Source organism: Oenanthe melanoleuca, chromosome 3, assembly GCF_029582105.1.
Source record: "Oenanthe melanoleuca isolate GR-GAL-2019-014 chromosome 3, OMel1.0, whole genome shotgun sequence".
In the NCBI taxonomy this organism is placed as follows: Eukaryota; Metazoa; Chordata; class Aves; order Passeriformes; family Muscicapidae; genus Oenanthe; species Oenanthe melanoleuca.
The window spans coordinates 70,676,784-70,692,123 of record NC_079336.1 but is presented as its reverse complement, the minus strand read 5'-3'; the positions used below and the strand labels follow the sequence as shown (position 1 = coordinate 70,692,123).

Genomic DNA, 15,340 nt, shown 5'->3' with positions numbered 1-15,340 from the left:
AGAGTTTTCATAGAACCCTCAGATTATACCTGTTGCTAGAGCCTTAAAGAACAGCAGAAAGCCATCTCACCTTGGCAGCTAGCAGCATCTAGAGGCAGGGATTCAACAGATTCTCCCACAGTGGCCTCCTCTAACTGGTCTCCCTCTAAAGGCTCATCTACAGGCATCTCCTCTGGCTCATCTACTGCCAGCTCAAGCTCTAGGAGGAAGAGAGCAGCAGGAGAATGGTTAGCATTACACTTGTGCTCCAAGCTGCTGTACAGTCTCTTACTCCCTGCCCTCCTGCAGGAGAAGACAAAAGTCAGCTTAGAAGTTGCTCCACACGCCCGAATTCTTTACCATCATCCTGAGCGTCATCTTCAGCCCGCCCTTTGCTGCCACTGTCGATGCCAGAGCTGCCGTAGCTGATGGTGGAGCTGCAGGATTTCTCCTTGCTGTGCACGCGGTCGATGCCGAAGGGCTCGTCCACCGACATCTCCACGGAGACGCGGTGCCGGGAGTCAGCCTCGATGCCCGAGGTGTGGGAGCTGCCGTGGCTGCCCGTGGAGTGGCGCGAGAGGCGCTGCTCCCTGCGGCTGCCCCCGCTGCTCCCGCTGCCACGCGAGTTCTTGTCGCACGGCTCCAGGTCCATGTCCAGAGTGTCACTGATGTAGGACTCCCGGTAGCGCTTCTTCTCTGAGCACGAGAGAAGGGAGGAACCAGGGAACTTTAAGGAACTTATATCTATATCTAGTTGGCACCAGCCAACAACTAAGAAACAACTGCTGCAGGTACTGAACAAACACAGGGACAGCTTTGTATTTTGTTTGCTCAACAGATGGATGCTCAGGTGGTTGTAAAAGAATTAGTCATACTTGCAGTAAACCCAGCATCTCCTAAATTAGAACAGGCAGGTAGAGGCAGCAATACAGAAAACAGTAGGATTCAGAGTGAAGGTCAATAACAACAAAGCAAAACAAAAGGAAACAAAAAAAAAGGAATTAGTGAACTTCAGTGCTCAATCTTTAAAATCAGATGCACTGATTGGCTCTCGAAATACCCACCACTGAATGAAGTCTGCTAAGAACAAATGGTTTTATTCCTCTGGCTGGTATTTATTAATGATTTATTATTTCTCCCATGGTTTGTATGTGCTGAGGGTGGTTGAGAAATCCACAAGACACTAATAAACACAAAACAACCGAGGGCTTTTTGCCCACAGGCACTTGATCAGTGAGCCTTTGTACAGGTGATTGGCACATGCCACTGGCTGCACCCACACAGCTCAAGGCCACTGCTGTAACCCCACTGAGGGGAAAGACAGAAACCACTTGAAAGGACATACTACTCCTCTACTGCTCTCACACAAACATACTTTCTGACCACAGTCTACAATGTGGGAGCCATAAATACTTCTTGGAAATGGACTTGAAACATACCTAACACCTCTGTTTCTATCACTGGCTGCCTGATAAGGCAGAAATACCATTAACCAGATGAGAGAAGGCACCATGAGACAACAGGAGAGACTAACACACTGCACTCTCCCTCTTAGCAAACTCACTTGGGTGTTCCCTAACATACCTTCAGCCTCCTCCAGTTTTTGGATCTGCTTCAAAACTGGCTGAATATTCAGAAAGAGCCGGTGGCTGTTGCTGAGTAGCTGCAGCAAATGGCGTGACCTGAAGGGGCAACCCGTGTAGTAAACCAGTTTCCGTGCAGAGGGCAAACCATCTGGCTGGATTTCAAATTTTTTCCCCTGCACAAAGAGGAAAGATGCCAAAGAAATGAGCAAGTGCATGTTTTCAGCCACACAGTTAGCAGAGATAGTTGTGGTCTTGTGTGTGCAAGTGACAGGACCTGACCCAGCAGCACGGGCAGGCCAACAGCTTTGCCACATCCCAGGCTGGCAGGCACTGGCAGATGGCCTCCATCCCATCATACTCACCAGAAAGGCCAGCTTCCCGATGTGTGACCAGGGGAAGTCGTAGAGGAGCTGGCGAACGTGATTCACCTCCTGCAACACATCAAACTCAGAGTGACACAGGGACTGGCAGGTACAGGGTGGAGCCAGCAACGTGCAAAGAATTTGCAAACAACCAAGAATTTGAGATATGTGGAGCCTGGTGTTCGCAGGGGAATCAGAGGAGCTGCGGTGAGGGGGGAGGACAGGGAACTGGGCAGAGTTAATGCTACACCAGAAGGCTTTCACAGCAGTCTGTTACCTGATAGATGTGCATTCCTCTCAGGGTCAGGCCCAGGATAACTGTCGGTCGATCCTCCTTCTTATCCTAAAAGAACAGAAGAGTCAAAGGTTAATCTGCAAAGAGCATGCTCTTGTTCTGGCACCTACTGCAGGAGAGGTAGCAGGACTCCTCATCAGATGCCATCAGCTCATTTGGTTTTTATTATGTTTGTAAAGTGCACCTTGCCTTGTTGACCCCTGAAATACCTACTCCTAAAAATCCCCTCATGCTGGGAGGCTCAGGCATTTCACCAGCATATGTCCTAGCTGTCCTGGACAAGGAATCCTGTAGCTTAGTGATTTGAGAATATGGACAATGCTCTCAGAAGTACCTTGTAACCTCTCTTGTAACCATGTGCTGTCTCTGCTGTCCCTAAGAACATGCACCACTCTGGCTCTCCAGATGACAGAGAGCCCAAAACAGAAAAGGAGCCCATTCTCTCCTCCTTGCCACAGCACATCTGTTCCCATCGAGGGGTTTGCTAGATTAGGGGGGAACTAATCAATGCCCAGTTAGTGTGACTTTCATTCTAATATTTGACCTTGGTGTTGGGAGTAGGTGCTTTTACACGAGTTTTATTAGCTGTGTTGAAATACTGTCTGACTTTTAACTCATGCTGCATCTTGGTATGACATACTTGGTTTCTAACAAGATTCTTTTGCTTGAAGACCAAAAAATATCATAAACTAATTCTTTCAGCCTCTCCTAACACAGCAGAGTTAGGGAGGGGAACACATGCATTTTTTTGTTAGGAGGAAAAGCACAAAGAAAATTTTGGGAGTAAAAATGTATGGGCTCACAGACCTCAAACTTTACATCAGAATTTTCTCTCCTCATCTGGCTTACAAGATACAAGCCTTGTAACGTCACATTATCTCACCCTTTGCCCCTGGTACCATCCATGCCTTCAGTTCAAAGTCACTAAGAAATATTTTCTGCCTCCTAAGGACAAAGGGCTTCCTAAATCACTATCGGTCTGAATGAGATATGGGGTGTGTTGTGTTTTCTTTTGCAGTTCCCAATCTCAGTAGAAGCCATGAGGAGGGTTTTACACAAAAGTGACTGCTTTTGAAATCTCAGGGCAGCCAGCATACCAACACCTTCACCTGGCACTTGATGAGGCAATCTGTGACCCAAGCATCACCTAGGAGGAGCATCTCTGGCCACAAAATGAGATAACTGTGTCACACGGCAGGAATAAGACATATTAAGGATCAAACAACACATGGAAGAATATATGATGCCTAAGTTCAAGTCAGACAGGAATTTAAATATTAAGAGCAACCAATTTCACAGCCTTGATGTTTTCACATATAAAATCCGGAGATAAAATTCAGTCCTGCCAGCTGGATTTCTTATGGCATTCAAGTGTAACTAACTCTCTCATGACTGCATCATTAACAACATCAAGAATCAAAACAGAGAACAGAAGGTAGGTAGGTGAGCATTTATGGTTTGCAAGGAACTAAGACTGGACTACTGATCAAAACTTATTTTCTCTAGAAAATGCACATTTCTTTAGTAACTAGAGCTGTTAGATATGTTCAAAGGACGTGGATACTTCTCAGACATAATTCCCACTGAGCACAAAAACCCAAATAGTTTAATTATGAGTATCTCCATTTAGAAAAAAGGCCCAAGCAATTCCTAATTGCAAAGGCAGGTTTTACTCACCTAAGTGGAACAGAAAACTTCTCATTAGTCCTGCTTCTAGATCTAAACACTCAACATGTGAAAATGAACCACCTTCTGTTTAAGCAGGTTTGGGTAAGGAGTCTAACAAGCAATAATGTAGGAATCCGAAACTGCTGAGGAAATACAGCTCTCATACAGCTGAGAAAACAGCAACCACTCTGGCAGGGCTGGAGAAGGAATGAGATATGAAAGCTGGAATGACCCAGTGTCACTTTCAGCTATTACATGATATTTGTGTGAAAGCTGGCTGACCTCTTGCCATTATTTCAATGAACTACAACCAGAAAAAATGAGCCTTCATTGATTTCCCTGGTGCAATTCTACTGACAGGCAGGGACAAATATGAAGTTTTGCCATTCCTGTGGCCAGTTTCTTGGCCAAGGAACAAAATGACATTCCAGCTGTATCTGTACATTGGCAATGGTTTGTTTGTGAGGACAGGCCTCATTGGCTGAGCATTTTAGATTTGTTTGCCTCTGAATCAGAGGCAACCGTCCCTCAAACAAACAGAAAGAGAAAAATGCCATGGTGCTCTCAATTAATGATGGGAGAGAAGTTCAAAATAAGAAGCTCTTTGTTTAACCTTCTGCAGCCTGTAGAAATGGACGGGCACATCTTCCAGCAGGCAGGACTCCTTAATGAACTTCAGCACTGCTTCCTTAGCACTCAGCCCTTGCTGCTCTCGGTGCATCTCTGGGGCATGTTTCAAGATGTAGTCGCTCCCCCTCTTTGCAATTATCTAAACCACAAAAAAAACAAACAGGTCAGCAACCCCCATGAGAGGCAGTTGTGATCAACAGCAAAGCAGTGGCTGGAGGTGGAGGAGGTTCATATATTCCCTCAAGATGTTAGTCTGTGTTTGCCTCCACCTCCCTGGAGGATAAGCATTTAAAGCAGCACAGATGGCACTGTCTCCAAACAGATCCTAGTGGCAAAACTGTAACAGACAAAGACTACAGTGGTCAGCTCTTTTCACTTTTAAGTATTGGAATTAAGTTTTCCTAACCGTTGGCTTCCATAAATGTTTATGGGCAGATAACAAATACTCCTCTGCATGCCAGCACAATCAGCAGCAACATCTCTGAAGAGGCAGAAATACTAGGTTTTCCTTTTAAGACCAGAAACTACACATTAGGCTTATTTAGCATTTCCATTCTCAAAGGGGTGGATAACACTATCTCAAGGTATTTTTTATCTATGAGGAGCGGTTGGCAGGCACGTGGCTTCACTAAGCAGTAGAAAAACCTGCACTGGGCCTTTTGCTCCTGCCCCATTCCCATGTTTGCCCACGTGTCCTCTCTGTATAAGGCTACGGGGCAGCTCAGCCCTCTCCCATGCCCAGCTGGTTCCTTTCAGGCTGGGAGTGGCAGTGATAGGTAAGAAGGATAAATTGGCTGAATTCACTTCCCAGCATCCCCCACCACCAGAGGCATTTGAAACTAGATTGCACCGGGTACCTGAGAACATCCTGCCAGAAACAACCTGTCCTGGCTCAAACCAACCAGACCCCATCACCACCTAATTCCCACTTACTTACATTTTATATTAAACCATTTGCTTACTCTGTTTGCTAACACCTCTGCATGCCCTGCCAGATGAGTTGCCCTCCCACAAGGAAGGCTGGCCTTGGTGGAGGACAATATTGATGCCATCAGTTGTGCAGTGTCAGCAGAGGGAGATGTGCCAGTTCAAAGCTGGGTGGGTCAGCCCAGGGCAGCCTCTCTTCACTGGCACGAGACTTGGAACAGCCCTTGGCCAATGATATGAAGCACGTGTTGAAGGAAGTGATTGTGTTGGAGGAGGAGACAGCTCACTATCTCCCCATGGGAGCCCAAGGGCAGGGAGAGAAGCGTCCTTATGCCTGCCAGATTTTGCTGTTTGTAATGATGTAATAAATCACCCACATACTTGCTTGGGGTTGTGGCTCAGCACAGGTGAGCAACAGTCTGTGATAAGCCCTTTAACTGCTTCAGAAACAGCACACAAGATCCACCTTTTCCAGCCCTTTGTTAGCTACTGCCTGGCAGGCACCCCATAATAAGGAATGGCATGGGGTGAGAGCCTTTTGTCTGGGAGAAAGGCACGCTGCTGCACAGCAAGGCAGTCAGACTAGGATTTGTGCATAAAACTGACTATCAGTCTTCAAGACAAGTTCTGTCACTGACCTGAACCTTCTCTCCAAAGCAGGAGACAGTGCCATCTAACAGGGGAGATGCAACTTGCCTGGGACAAGCAGTCAACTAACAGTCTTAGCTAATTTGCCTTCATTTGATGACTAAATCAATTCTTGGCTGTAAGTCCTGAAGGGCACAAGTCACATGCACATGCTTATAAACAAACATGCAAACACTTTCTCTTTCCTCTTACTGCACTTGAGAGAGATTAATGACAAAGCAGGCACCAGAGGCACTGCACAGAGCAGTATTACCCTGTAGGGTTTGGATCTATCCATCCCTGAGGCAAGCATTACAGAGATGGGAACAAAGGGAAATGGACTTGGCTTTGCAGCCCTGAGGTCTTCTGGAGAGCTTGGGCTGTGCAGATCTTGCTGATGTACCACTGGAAACACACAGCCCTTAAGCCATGGAAGAATTAAACAAAGACACCTGCACTGTCAGAGATATTCATGTGACACCAACACACTCCATCACCAAAGAAGGATCTACCACCCATCTCACTGATGAGTGAACCTACAGTGCATCTACAGGAACATGCAGATTCATTGGGAAGACAAGAGATATCTCCTGAGGGACCTTCAGGGTGATACTCTACCATCTGCCTGACCATTGCAGTGGGAGATGGGGAAGTTGCATGGCTGCAGTTAGGTACCACCTTGCCATAGCCACTGCTGCATGCACAATCTGTTGACAGAAATGTTCCCCCCTCCCCCCAAACTTACCCATTGTGGGAAATAAGCCTGAGGTTCAAAATATTTGCCATCATGGACCTTCTCTCTGTAGTTGCCCAAGTCTGCCTGTAAGCTGTAGGCAGCCAGCAAGAAGTAGATTTCTTCTTTGTGGTTGCAATGAGACATAAGTACTTGCTCTTTGAGATGGCAGTAGTAGAGCTGCCGTGCCACCTTATCGCTGCAAGACAAAGGCAAATTTACTTCAAGAACAAAGCTCAGATAAGGCCCCTCAAAAACATCATCTTGCTGAGAAGAGGGATTAAACTTTGACATGTCTGATGTGTGCCAATGCCACCCTGATACAATTGTGCCTATAAGGAGCACCAAACCAAGATCAAGGTCCTCTCCCACTAAGTGTTGTACAAACACAAGGAATGGTAGCTTCTACCTTGAGGAGCATGAGATCTAAGAAGTTAGGGCAGAAGGTAGATGAAAGAAAAATCACATCATGCCTGTTTTGGAGACTGACTACAATCAAGCACTTCTGTTTCCCTGGAAAGCCTGCAGCAGCCAGGAGTGTCAACTTCCTTGGACTCCCAGTCCTGTTTCTCGCACACCTGTCCTCCTTTCCCCTCTAAACTTGGCACTGCTTTTTTGTTTCACCTTGCCTTAGGCTCATGATACTTTTCAACAGCTAATTCCCTGCAAGGTAGATCAAAAGACATGGGAGCCCTGAGTTTGTTTTTGCCTTTTTCCTCAAGCTGCTAAACAGGGATTGCCTGATAAGGAATAACTATGGCATAGCCTTGATAACCCACACACCCTGTACCCTCAGAGATCATGGGAAGCAGGCTGCTGACATGTACACGTAGATGAGGTGCTGGACACTACAGCCTGCTTGTAAAAGGGTGCAAGTATAGTTTGAAGAGGCCAGATAACTATCTTTGTATGGTTCTACAAACCTCTCCAATTTAACTACTAGTGCAAGAGAAATATGTCTGTGATGGTGAAAGATATGTAACTTAGGAGTGGCAGAATGATACACAATCTCTCTTTGTACAAAAATAGCAAAATGAAACAAAAAACACTTATCAGCCAAACAGATTCTATAAGAAAGGCTCCCCCGTATCCAAAAATGAAAGACTATGGAGAGAGAAAACATAGAAAACCACAAGCTTTGTTCGAGACAAGAACAAATGCCAAAAATTTGGTAAAGATTTTAATCCACCTAAATGATCCCAGCTCTTGGTTTCCCCCAGGGACAGAGCCACACCAGAAGTGCTGATGTAAATTAACTCTGTCAGTTGTTCATTTTTAACTACCTCATCCTTTGTTCTGTACCATGGGTGAGGGTGGTGCTGTTTTGAGTGCAGCCCATATTCCATGTGAACAGACTACAAATGAAAAACTCTAACTTATGAAGTAATTTCTTTTGTCCATGTATGAAAGTCCATTTCCAGGAGTAGACTGCACAGAGCAATGCTCAAATACAAAAAACAGATCCAAAGCATGTGCTCTGGTGTATAAATAACTATTTTTGGTATATTCATCCAGTGCCTTTCATACAACCAAAAGACACAAGCAAAAGAGTGCTTAATCGTGTTTTGATAATGTTGTCATTCAACATGCTCTTTCAACACAGATGGAAAAACAGTCACAATTTTCCTTGGGATATGGAGTATGATTCAGGCAGAAAACATTCATAGCTGAGTAAGTCTGTGAAGGTCTTAAAAAAAAATTCAAGCAGATTTTTAAAGCTTAATTCAATGAACTCACAGAGTTGAACTTAAGAAAGAAACATTATTTTTCTTTCATTTTAAGAACACATTGAATAATTCAAAACACAGTAATTATCACAGAAGAGAACTTACCCTATTACTCTTCCATTTTCTACATAATATTGTACTCTAAAGAATGCAACAAATGGAGGGCTGAATTTCTCTGTCCCCTAGAGCAAAGATAGAAGATGAATGAAATTATGATCAGCATCCAGAATTCCTGTTACCCTATCTGGTAATGTTCTCTCCTCTGAAATTCACTCCCCATACTGCTTTTCATTTTCTACTCTTAGCTCTTGGCAAGTTTTAGGGGGGAGTCTGACTGTCTTGAAGACTCATGACAATGAGGCATCACAAAACATTCAGACATATTGAACGACAAAATGTCCCAGGAAGAGCAGAAGATTTTTGGATAGGAGGGATGAGCTGGTGTAAGAGCCCCAGTGTAGCCTGGGGACACCCAGGCTGGCCCAGAATTACCTAGCTCAGCACCTGGCAGCACCACAAACACATTCGTGCTGAACGCAGCAAGTTTAACCCAGCCTCCCTCAAAGCGCCAGGCAAGGCAGCAGGGCAGCGTGCCACGCTGGCACGGCCCTGGCATTTCCAGGGCACTCCTAGGAGCAGCCATCCATCCATCCATCCATCCATGCCTGCACCTCACCACAGCACTCAGCAGGGACACAGGCGCTGCCTGGGGCTGAGGCTCACCAGCCCGGTACCCGCCCCCAGCCTCTCGTGGTTAGCTATTCACACATTGCTACAGACCAAAAGGCAGTGCTGGTGTCTGCTTCACACTGAGGAGTGCTCTTAGAAGAAAGCCAGCATGAGGCCTGTTGTTAAAACTACAGCCTTTCTGACTTACAGGCTTGTTTGAACAGGAGGAAAATTACTAGCTCATTCTCTCATCTTTCCTACTTTGCCACTTTAATGTTCACACAGGTAACTTTGCTCCCACAGGCACTTCCAAGGCTTTGCTGGTCAGACCCATCTCATTAGGATAAGGTACATGGCATGCCCTCCACATCTGATGCAGACAGCTTCTTGAACATGCAAACATCTCCAGTTTATTTCTGGAAGTTATTCATAGTCATTGGGCTTTTCACCTGAAACCTCTTCATAGGAATTAAATCCTTGCCAACTATCCCAGTCCAACAGGCTAACTCATATCAGACTGCAGCACTGCCAATGGCAACTCATTCAGATTTTTATGATTCACATCACACCAGAGGTTCAATACTTATCCTGACCAGAAAAGTGTAGCAAGAATCCAATCACAGAGCACCCTCAAAGCATCCCCCATCCTGAGGTGACCAGAAACACCTGCTTTGGGAAGCTCTCACTGGCTGGACAGACAACCCCTCTGCATTACTCTGGCTGTTTTTGAAGTAACTCTCACTCGTTTGGGAAAAGCAGAGCACATGCCTGGGGGTAAGAGAGATCCTAAACCTCACTAGTAATCTCCAAACTTCTATAAGCAGCAGAAATTGCAAGTGTGCCTACTCTGCAAAAAAAAACCCTTAAGCAAGGTGGAAAAAGTCATTTACAACTTCTACAACGACCCAGTTAAGATATCTGAAAGCAATTGCATGCTATACTTTGTTCCAGACTATGGCTCCTCTATTAATGACACACACAAACAGGCACTATCATATCTGAATGAACAGCATTAAACAATTACATAGGCTTGTCTTGATTTCATGTAGCTTTTCCCTCTCTTGTCAGGGCTAATTAGCCATAAAAACCAGGACTAGTCTTGAACAAAATATCCTTCCTCTCCCTCCACCATCCTTTTGCACACACTCTGGAAAGAGTCACAGCTCTAGTAATTCCCCTCATATCAGATTCAAGTCACAAAAGGTTATTTTAAACTGTTTAGCTTAAGGATAAAAATGAGGTCTCCAGACTAAGATCCAGACTAAATTCAAATGGAAAACTAACCAACTGACTTTCTCCATGTTTGCAGCAGCCAAGCAGCAAACATGTGTTAACTATTGGTCAGGTGAAGTTGTATAAGGGGCTGGTTTAGCTCTTTTAATTAATTGTAAAATTATGCAAAAGCCACTGCATCTTGCTACTGAAAAGTATTCTACATCTTCAAGAAATGCTTTATGGACCTTAGTTTAAGAGTTTTCATTATCACTGTGCAGTCCAATAAAAAAGGCAGCAGCCTCCAAAATTAAACACGTCTCTTACTTTGGTGGTCTCTTTCTTCCATTCCTTTGAAAAGTATTTGCTAAGCTTCTGCTCCAAGTCTATAAAAACATATTCATTATCTGAAAGATAAGAAAAAAGGAATTCAGTGTAAAATAATTGGACTTTTTTAGTCATTAAACATTTAGATGACTCTACAAGTTATTTCCAAGCAATACATTTGCTGACCAGGGAATAGACAGGGGAAAAAAAAAAGAAAAAACAAAACCAAACCAGTACTCTTAAGTACATGTGCTACTCCAGGTAGAATGGAAGGAAGATCATTCATGCCTTCAAGAGATCCTGGGCTAAAAATTTCCAAATACAGCCAGAAATGCAGAATTCCTGCTTTATAATCAAGAAGCCATTTACAAAAAAAGAGAAACATCATCTTACCCAGCTAATTGTACTGTCAGCTTAACAGATTCAGTTTTTTATTGTTAAACAAGCAAGCCCTACCCAAGCTTGTATTCTGCCATCATGTAGCACCATGGTCCAACATGGCAAAAGTAAGTAAACAGAGATGAATGTTTGACAGGTTTCATCCTCTGCATGTGAAAGGGATCCTCTGAAAGGGTGAGAAACAAGAGAACCAAACACAAACACCTTCCTCAGAAGGTCTCACACCCAACTTCTTTAATATAGGGAAAAGATGAATGAAAAGAAGGGAAACCTGGCCTGCCTCAAAAGACTAAAGGACCAGGACTTGCCCTCCACCTTAGTGAGAGTGAACAAGACACAGCCTGAATGGCACATCATCTTGAAAGAGGTTTGTGCTGCTTTCAAAGCTGATGTTTCATAACACTGCTTACCAATTATCAAATACAAACAGCTCAGCCAGTGAAAGATTTTTTCCTGAGTCTTCAAGTCTCTTAAGAAAGAAAAAAAAAAAAAAAAAAAAAAAAAAAAAAGACAAGACCTGACAGGTGTTGCAGGCTGCAGCAGCAATGCCAGCTGAGCACATTCACCTGACCAGTCCCTCTACTCTTTGATCTTGCTTAGGACAGTGTTTTGACAGGTGACACAAGTGCCAAGATGAAGAGCTTGCTCCTTAAACATGAAAGAAGCAGGAGTAAAAAGGGGAAGGAAAAAAAAGAAAAAAGAACCCTTCACAAAAAAAAACTTCTGCCCCTTAAGACCAGCCCAGATTTCCAAATGAGAGCCTGCATTCAAGTCTATTTATGGCAGATGCAGGCCTGGCATGGCCAGTGTTACAGTAGGTGTTGAAGGGGGCTCTGAGCTACCCCATGGACACCCTTCCAAAGCATTCCAGATCCTACAGGGGCAGATACAACAAATACTTTCTTTCAAGAAATAACCAAGCACAACAACCTCCAATCACACCTCCTTCAGCTCCCATCCTGAGTTAAAGAAACCACATCTGGTGCTATCCAGAACTGGCCTATTTCTTCATCATCAATCATCAACATCACCCTACTAGGAAACCTTCTGTACAATAGCAGTAACACTGGATACAAAAAGGGCAATGCCTAAAAAAGTCCTGTTTCTGTCTCCATGCTCTCTCCTGCATTGTACTGCTTGCAGCTTTACTTTTAATATACCTACACTTCTGTTTATAGAGTAACTCGACATATAACATACAGAAACAAAACAGCATTAGCAGCACCACTGAAATGGCTGTATGGAATTTCTGAAAGTGTCTGTGGTGGGAATTTAAGTGCTGCAGCACACAAGATGATATGGAAGTTATTTTTGCTGTTTTGACAAAGAGAGGAAGAGTTTTTATCATCACAGAGATTGCATCTTGCACCTGCCTCTTCACTTCTGTAAGATAAGGTGGCTGGGGGCTACAATGGCTCCAGCCCTTCCTTCTCTAGGTCCATTAAGATCAGATAACACTGCCTGGAAGAGGCTGATAGAAGTCCTAGTCAGTGAGAGAGAGATGAGATTGTTCATGTTAGGCTTGTGTCTGTCCCTTGTCAGCTGCCAAGCTGGTAAGCATCGCTCCATAAAGCTTGTATTAAAAAATAAGTAAAAGCTCATTTAGGGAATCAATTGCACAACAAGTGGCTGGTATGGGTTAACATAAGCATGCCACCCAGTCCCTCCCTGGGCTCTGGCAGTCCTGGAGCAGGGCAAACCCTCCACTATGGGCTCCCCACACAGCATGGGGTTGGTCCTGATGGCACAGCAGTGCTGGGTGAAGCCTGTATCAGCTCTGCCAGCACTGTGGTCTTTAGCTGACACCTTGTTAAAGGACTGCAACAAGCTGAAGGGTCAGTTTTCCTTTCTAGCTCAACAATGATCCCATGCCCAGAGGCATTTAGAGAAACACATTCATTATTCCTCAATCAGGAGAGGAAAATTGCAACAGCAAGCACAGTGACATACCCTGAACCATCCCATCACACCTGAATATTAGGTCAGAAAGGGAAAAGTGTGACAGAACAGTTACTCTACAGTAAAGCCATTTGTGACCCAAACCCCACAGCTCCTCTTTATCTGCCATGTTAATTAGGTTAGAGATGATTTTGTGAGTGCACAGATGTCATACCTGAGGATTCCAGGTTATTATGAGGCCTTCTTGGAGATACACATAAACCACAAGAATAAGCCAGGCTACAGGAGGACACCCCAATGCATCATCTCCTCTTGGGGGTCCCACTCCTCCCCAGCCCAGTTCAGCATCCTCCCTCCCATGCAAGAATGCAGCCCTGCATTCCTGCCTTAATGAAGTTAATATTGCTGGAATGTCAACCTGCAATGTAAGCCTCCATCTACAAAAACAAAGAGGTATTTCCCTCCCCAGCCCTACAGCTTTGTGGAGGCATTGGTTTGTTTTTTATTTTTACACTGGATTAGTGATGAAACCCTAAGAGATCTTTTGCCAGATGCAAAAACTGTCTGCTATGAAAATAAGCATCTCTAACAAATAGCAGGGCACCAAACTGCAGCACCTCTGAGCAGTGCCATAAAGGACAATATAGAAATGCACAGATGGCCCCCTTTCCAGGGAAGAATAAATTTGATCTGTGGATCCAAACAGGGCTGGATACTCAGCAGGTACAAACTGTCATTGCTTCACTGGCCTCATCTGAAGGACAAGTGAAAGGTACTGAGAAGCATGCACACATAAAAATACACTCTCTACTGACACAGAGCTCATGAATCTCAGCACTGTAGGTGATCTTACAAATACATCAACTTCTCTTGAAAGGTTCCCCCATGTAGGTATGTACAGACACCAGTCCTGGCACAACTCACCAGTGCACTGCACTGCAATCCCAAGAAATGCATCTGGACAGCCAGCTCCTTTGCAGGAAGGCAATTTACATATTTCTCCTAATTTCACCTTTAAAAACTCTCAAATGAGATTGGAAGTTTATGCTGTAAAAATCACATTTCAAAATAAGCAGTTCAGAAATGAAAAATACTTCTACTCTGCAAAATCAGCTTAGCACATTTTATGTATTTAAAAAAAAAATATAGGACATGCATTGTTGCAAAAAAATAATGTGCCAGGTCCCCAGTTAGAAAAAGGTGACATAGTTCCAGTGAGTGATGCAGACTTACAATAGGCATTATTTACACTGCAGGAAAAATGGGAATAGAAAATTATGGCTGTAATACAGGGTCAAATCAGTTGCAAGTCATTGTTAATCTACAGGCCATTATTTTGCATTAACCAGTTCCTCCTCATCTCATTTTTTAAGAAAAGTAAGTTCTCTGCATAAAAGCTAAGTAATGGTGAATGCCAAAAACCTGTTCTCTGCCTGTGCCCATTGTGAGCTAGGAGCACCAAGGAATTCCACAAAGGTGTCCTACAAGAGTCAGTGCTTAGGCCCCACAGGCAATGAGGAAGATTAACAAATTTGGCTGAGTCTTGTATATTTTAGCAATGCAACTAGACAGTCCAGAAGAATAGGATTCAAATAAAATATGAATTAGTGTGAAGCCAAATTTCAACATAGCAAGCATTTTCTGCCTAAAAGAGGAGGGAAAAAATTATCTATGGCTATTGCACTTAACTTTTCCCAGATGCTTCAAGAAGCTTTGTGGCAACATCCCCTGAGGTGCAACAGGAAAGAGAGCAGGACAGGGGGATGCTAGAGTTAGGAAGAGCTGAAGCTTAAAAAAAACCAAAAACAAATGAAACCCCACACTAAAAAATACCTGACAACACATGCTGTAGACCTCACATAACCTGAACACCAGCATGGATTTTTTTGTTTGTTTATTGAAGAAGAGCTGGCTGCACATTCCTTTTGCATGTGGATTTCCCCAAGCTTCCAAGCAATTTGGGAAAATCACTAACCACATGGCACCTGCTCCCACCATCTCTGCATAACTTCTCAATGCTCCTGGTGTTACTTTTCAAGCCAATAGAAATAAATATTGTCCACTTCCTGATACGTCGTTGATTAGTTTACTGAAGGGTCTAAAAGAACTTGGTTCAGGATAACCTTAGCTGGAAAAGTACATGTACCCCAAGTGAAGGGAAGAATCACAACAGAGGCTGGGAGTAAAGCAAGGGAGGTCCTGGCTGAGGTCACTTTACCTGGGATGGACACACAGGCATATGGAGGGTAGCATGAAAAGAGACAAGATCAAGAAGCCTGAGATCATGTGCTGTTAGAAAC

At 44.1% G+C, this 15,340-nt stretch overlaps 1 protein-coding gene across 3 annotated transcripts in view; it reads right to left on the bottom strand.

Annotated features, from left to right (window-relative positions):
* FRMD1 (FERM domain containing 1) overlaps positions 1 to 15,340 on the bottom strand; it is a 40,286-nt gene that overhangs the window by 6,001 nt on the left and 18,945 nt on the right. For 2 of the 3 annotated variants that reach the window (XM_056487166.1, XM_056487167.1), the window contains exons 4-12: positions 10,743 to 10,822; positions 8,640 to 8,716; positions 6,820 to 7,006; positions 4,504 to 4,659; positions 2,205 to 2,270; positions 1,928 to 1,996; positions 1,564 to 1,738; positions 340 to 675; positions 71 to 199 (exon numbers count right to left, since the gene is read on the bottom strand). In XM_056487166.1, coding sequence (XP_056343141.1) covers positions 71 to 199; positions 340 to 675; positions 1,564 to 1,738; positions 1,928 to 1,996; positions 2,205 to 2,270; positions 4,504 to 4,659; positions 6,820 to 7,006; positions 8,640 to 8,716; positions 10,743 to 10,822 — 1,275 coding nt within the window. The remainder of the gene's footprint in view (positions 1 to 70; positions 200 to 339; positions 676 to 1,563; positions 1,739 to 1,927; positions 1,997 to 2,204; positions 2,271 to 4,503; positions 4,660 to 6,819; positions 7,007 to 8,639; positions 8,717 to 10,742; positions 10,823 to 15,340) is intronic. The other variant, XM_056487168.1, reaches the window with a different exon arrangement.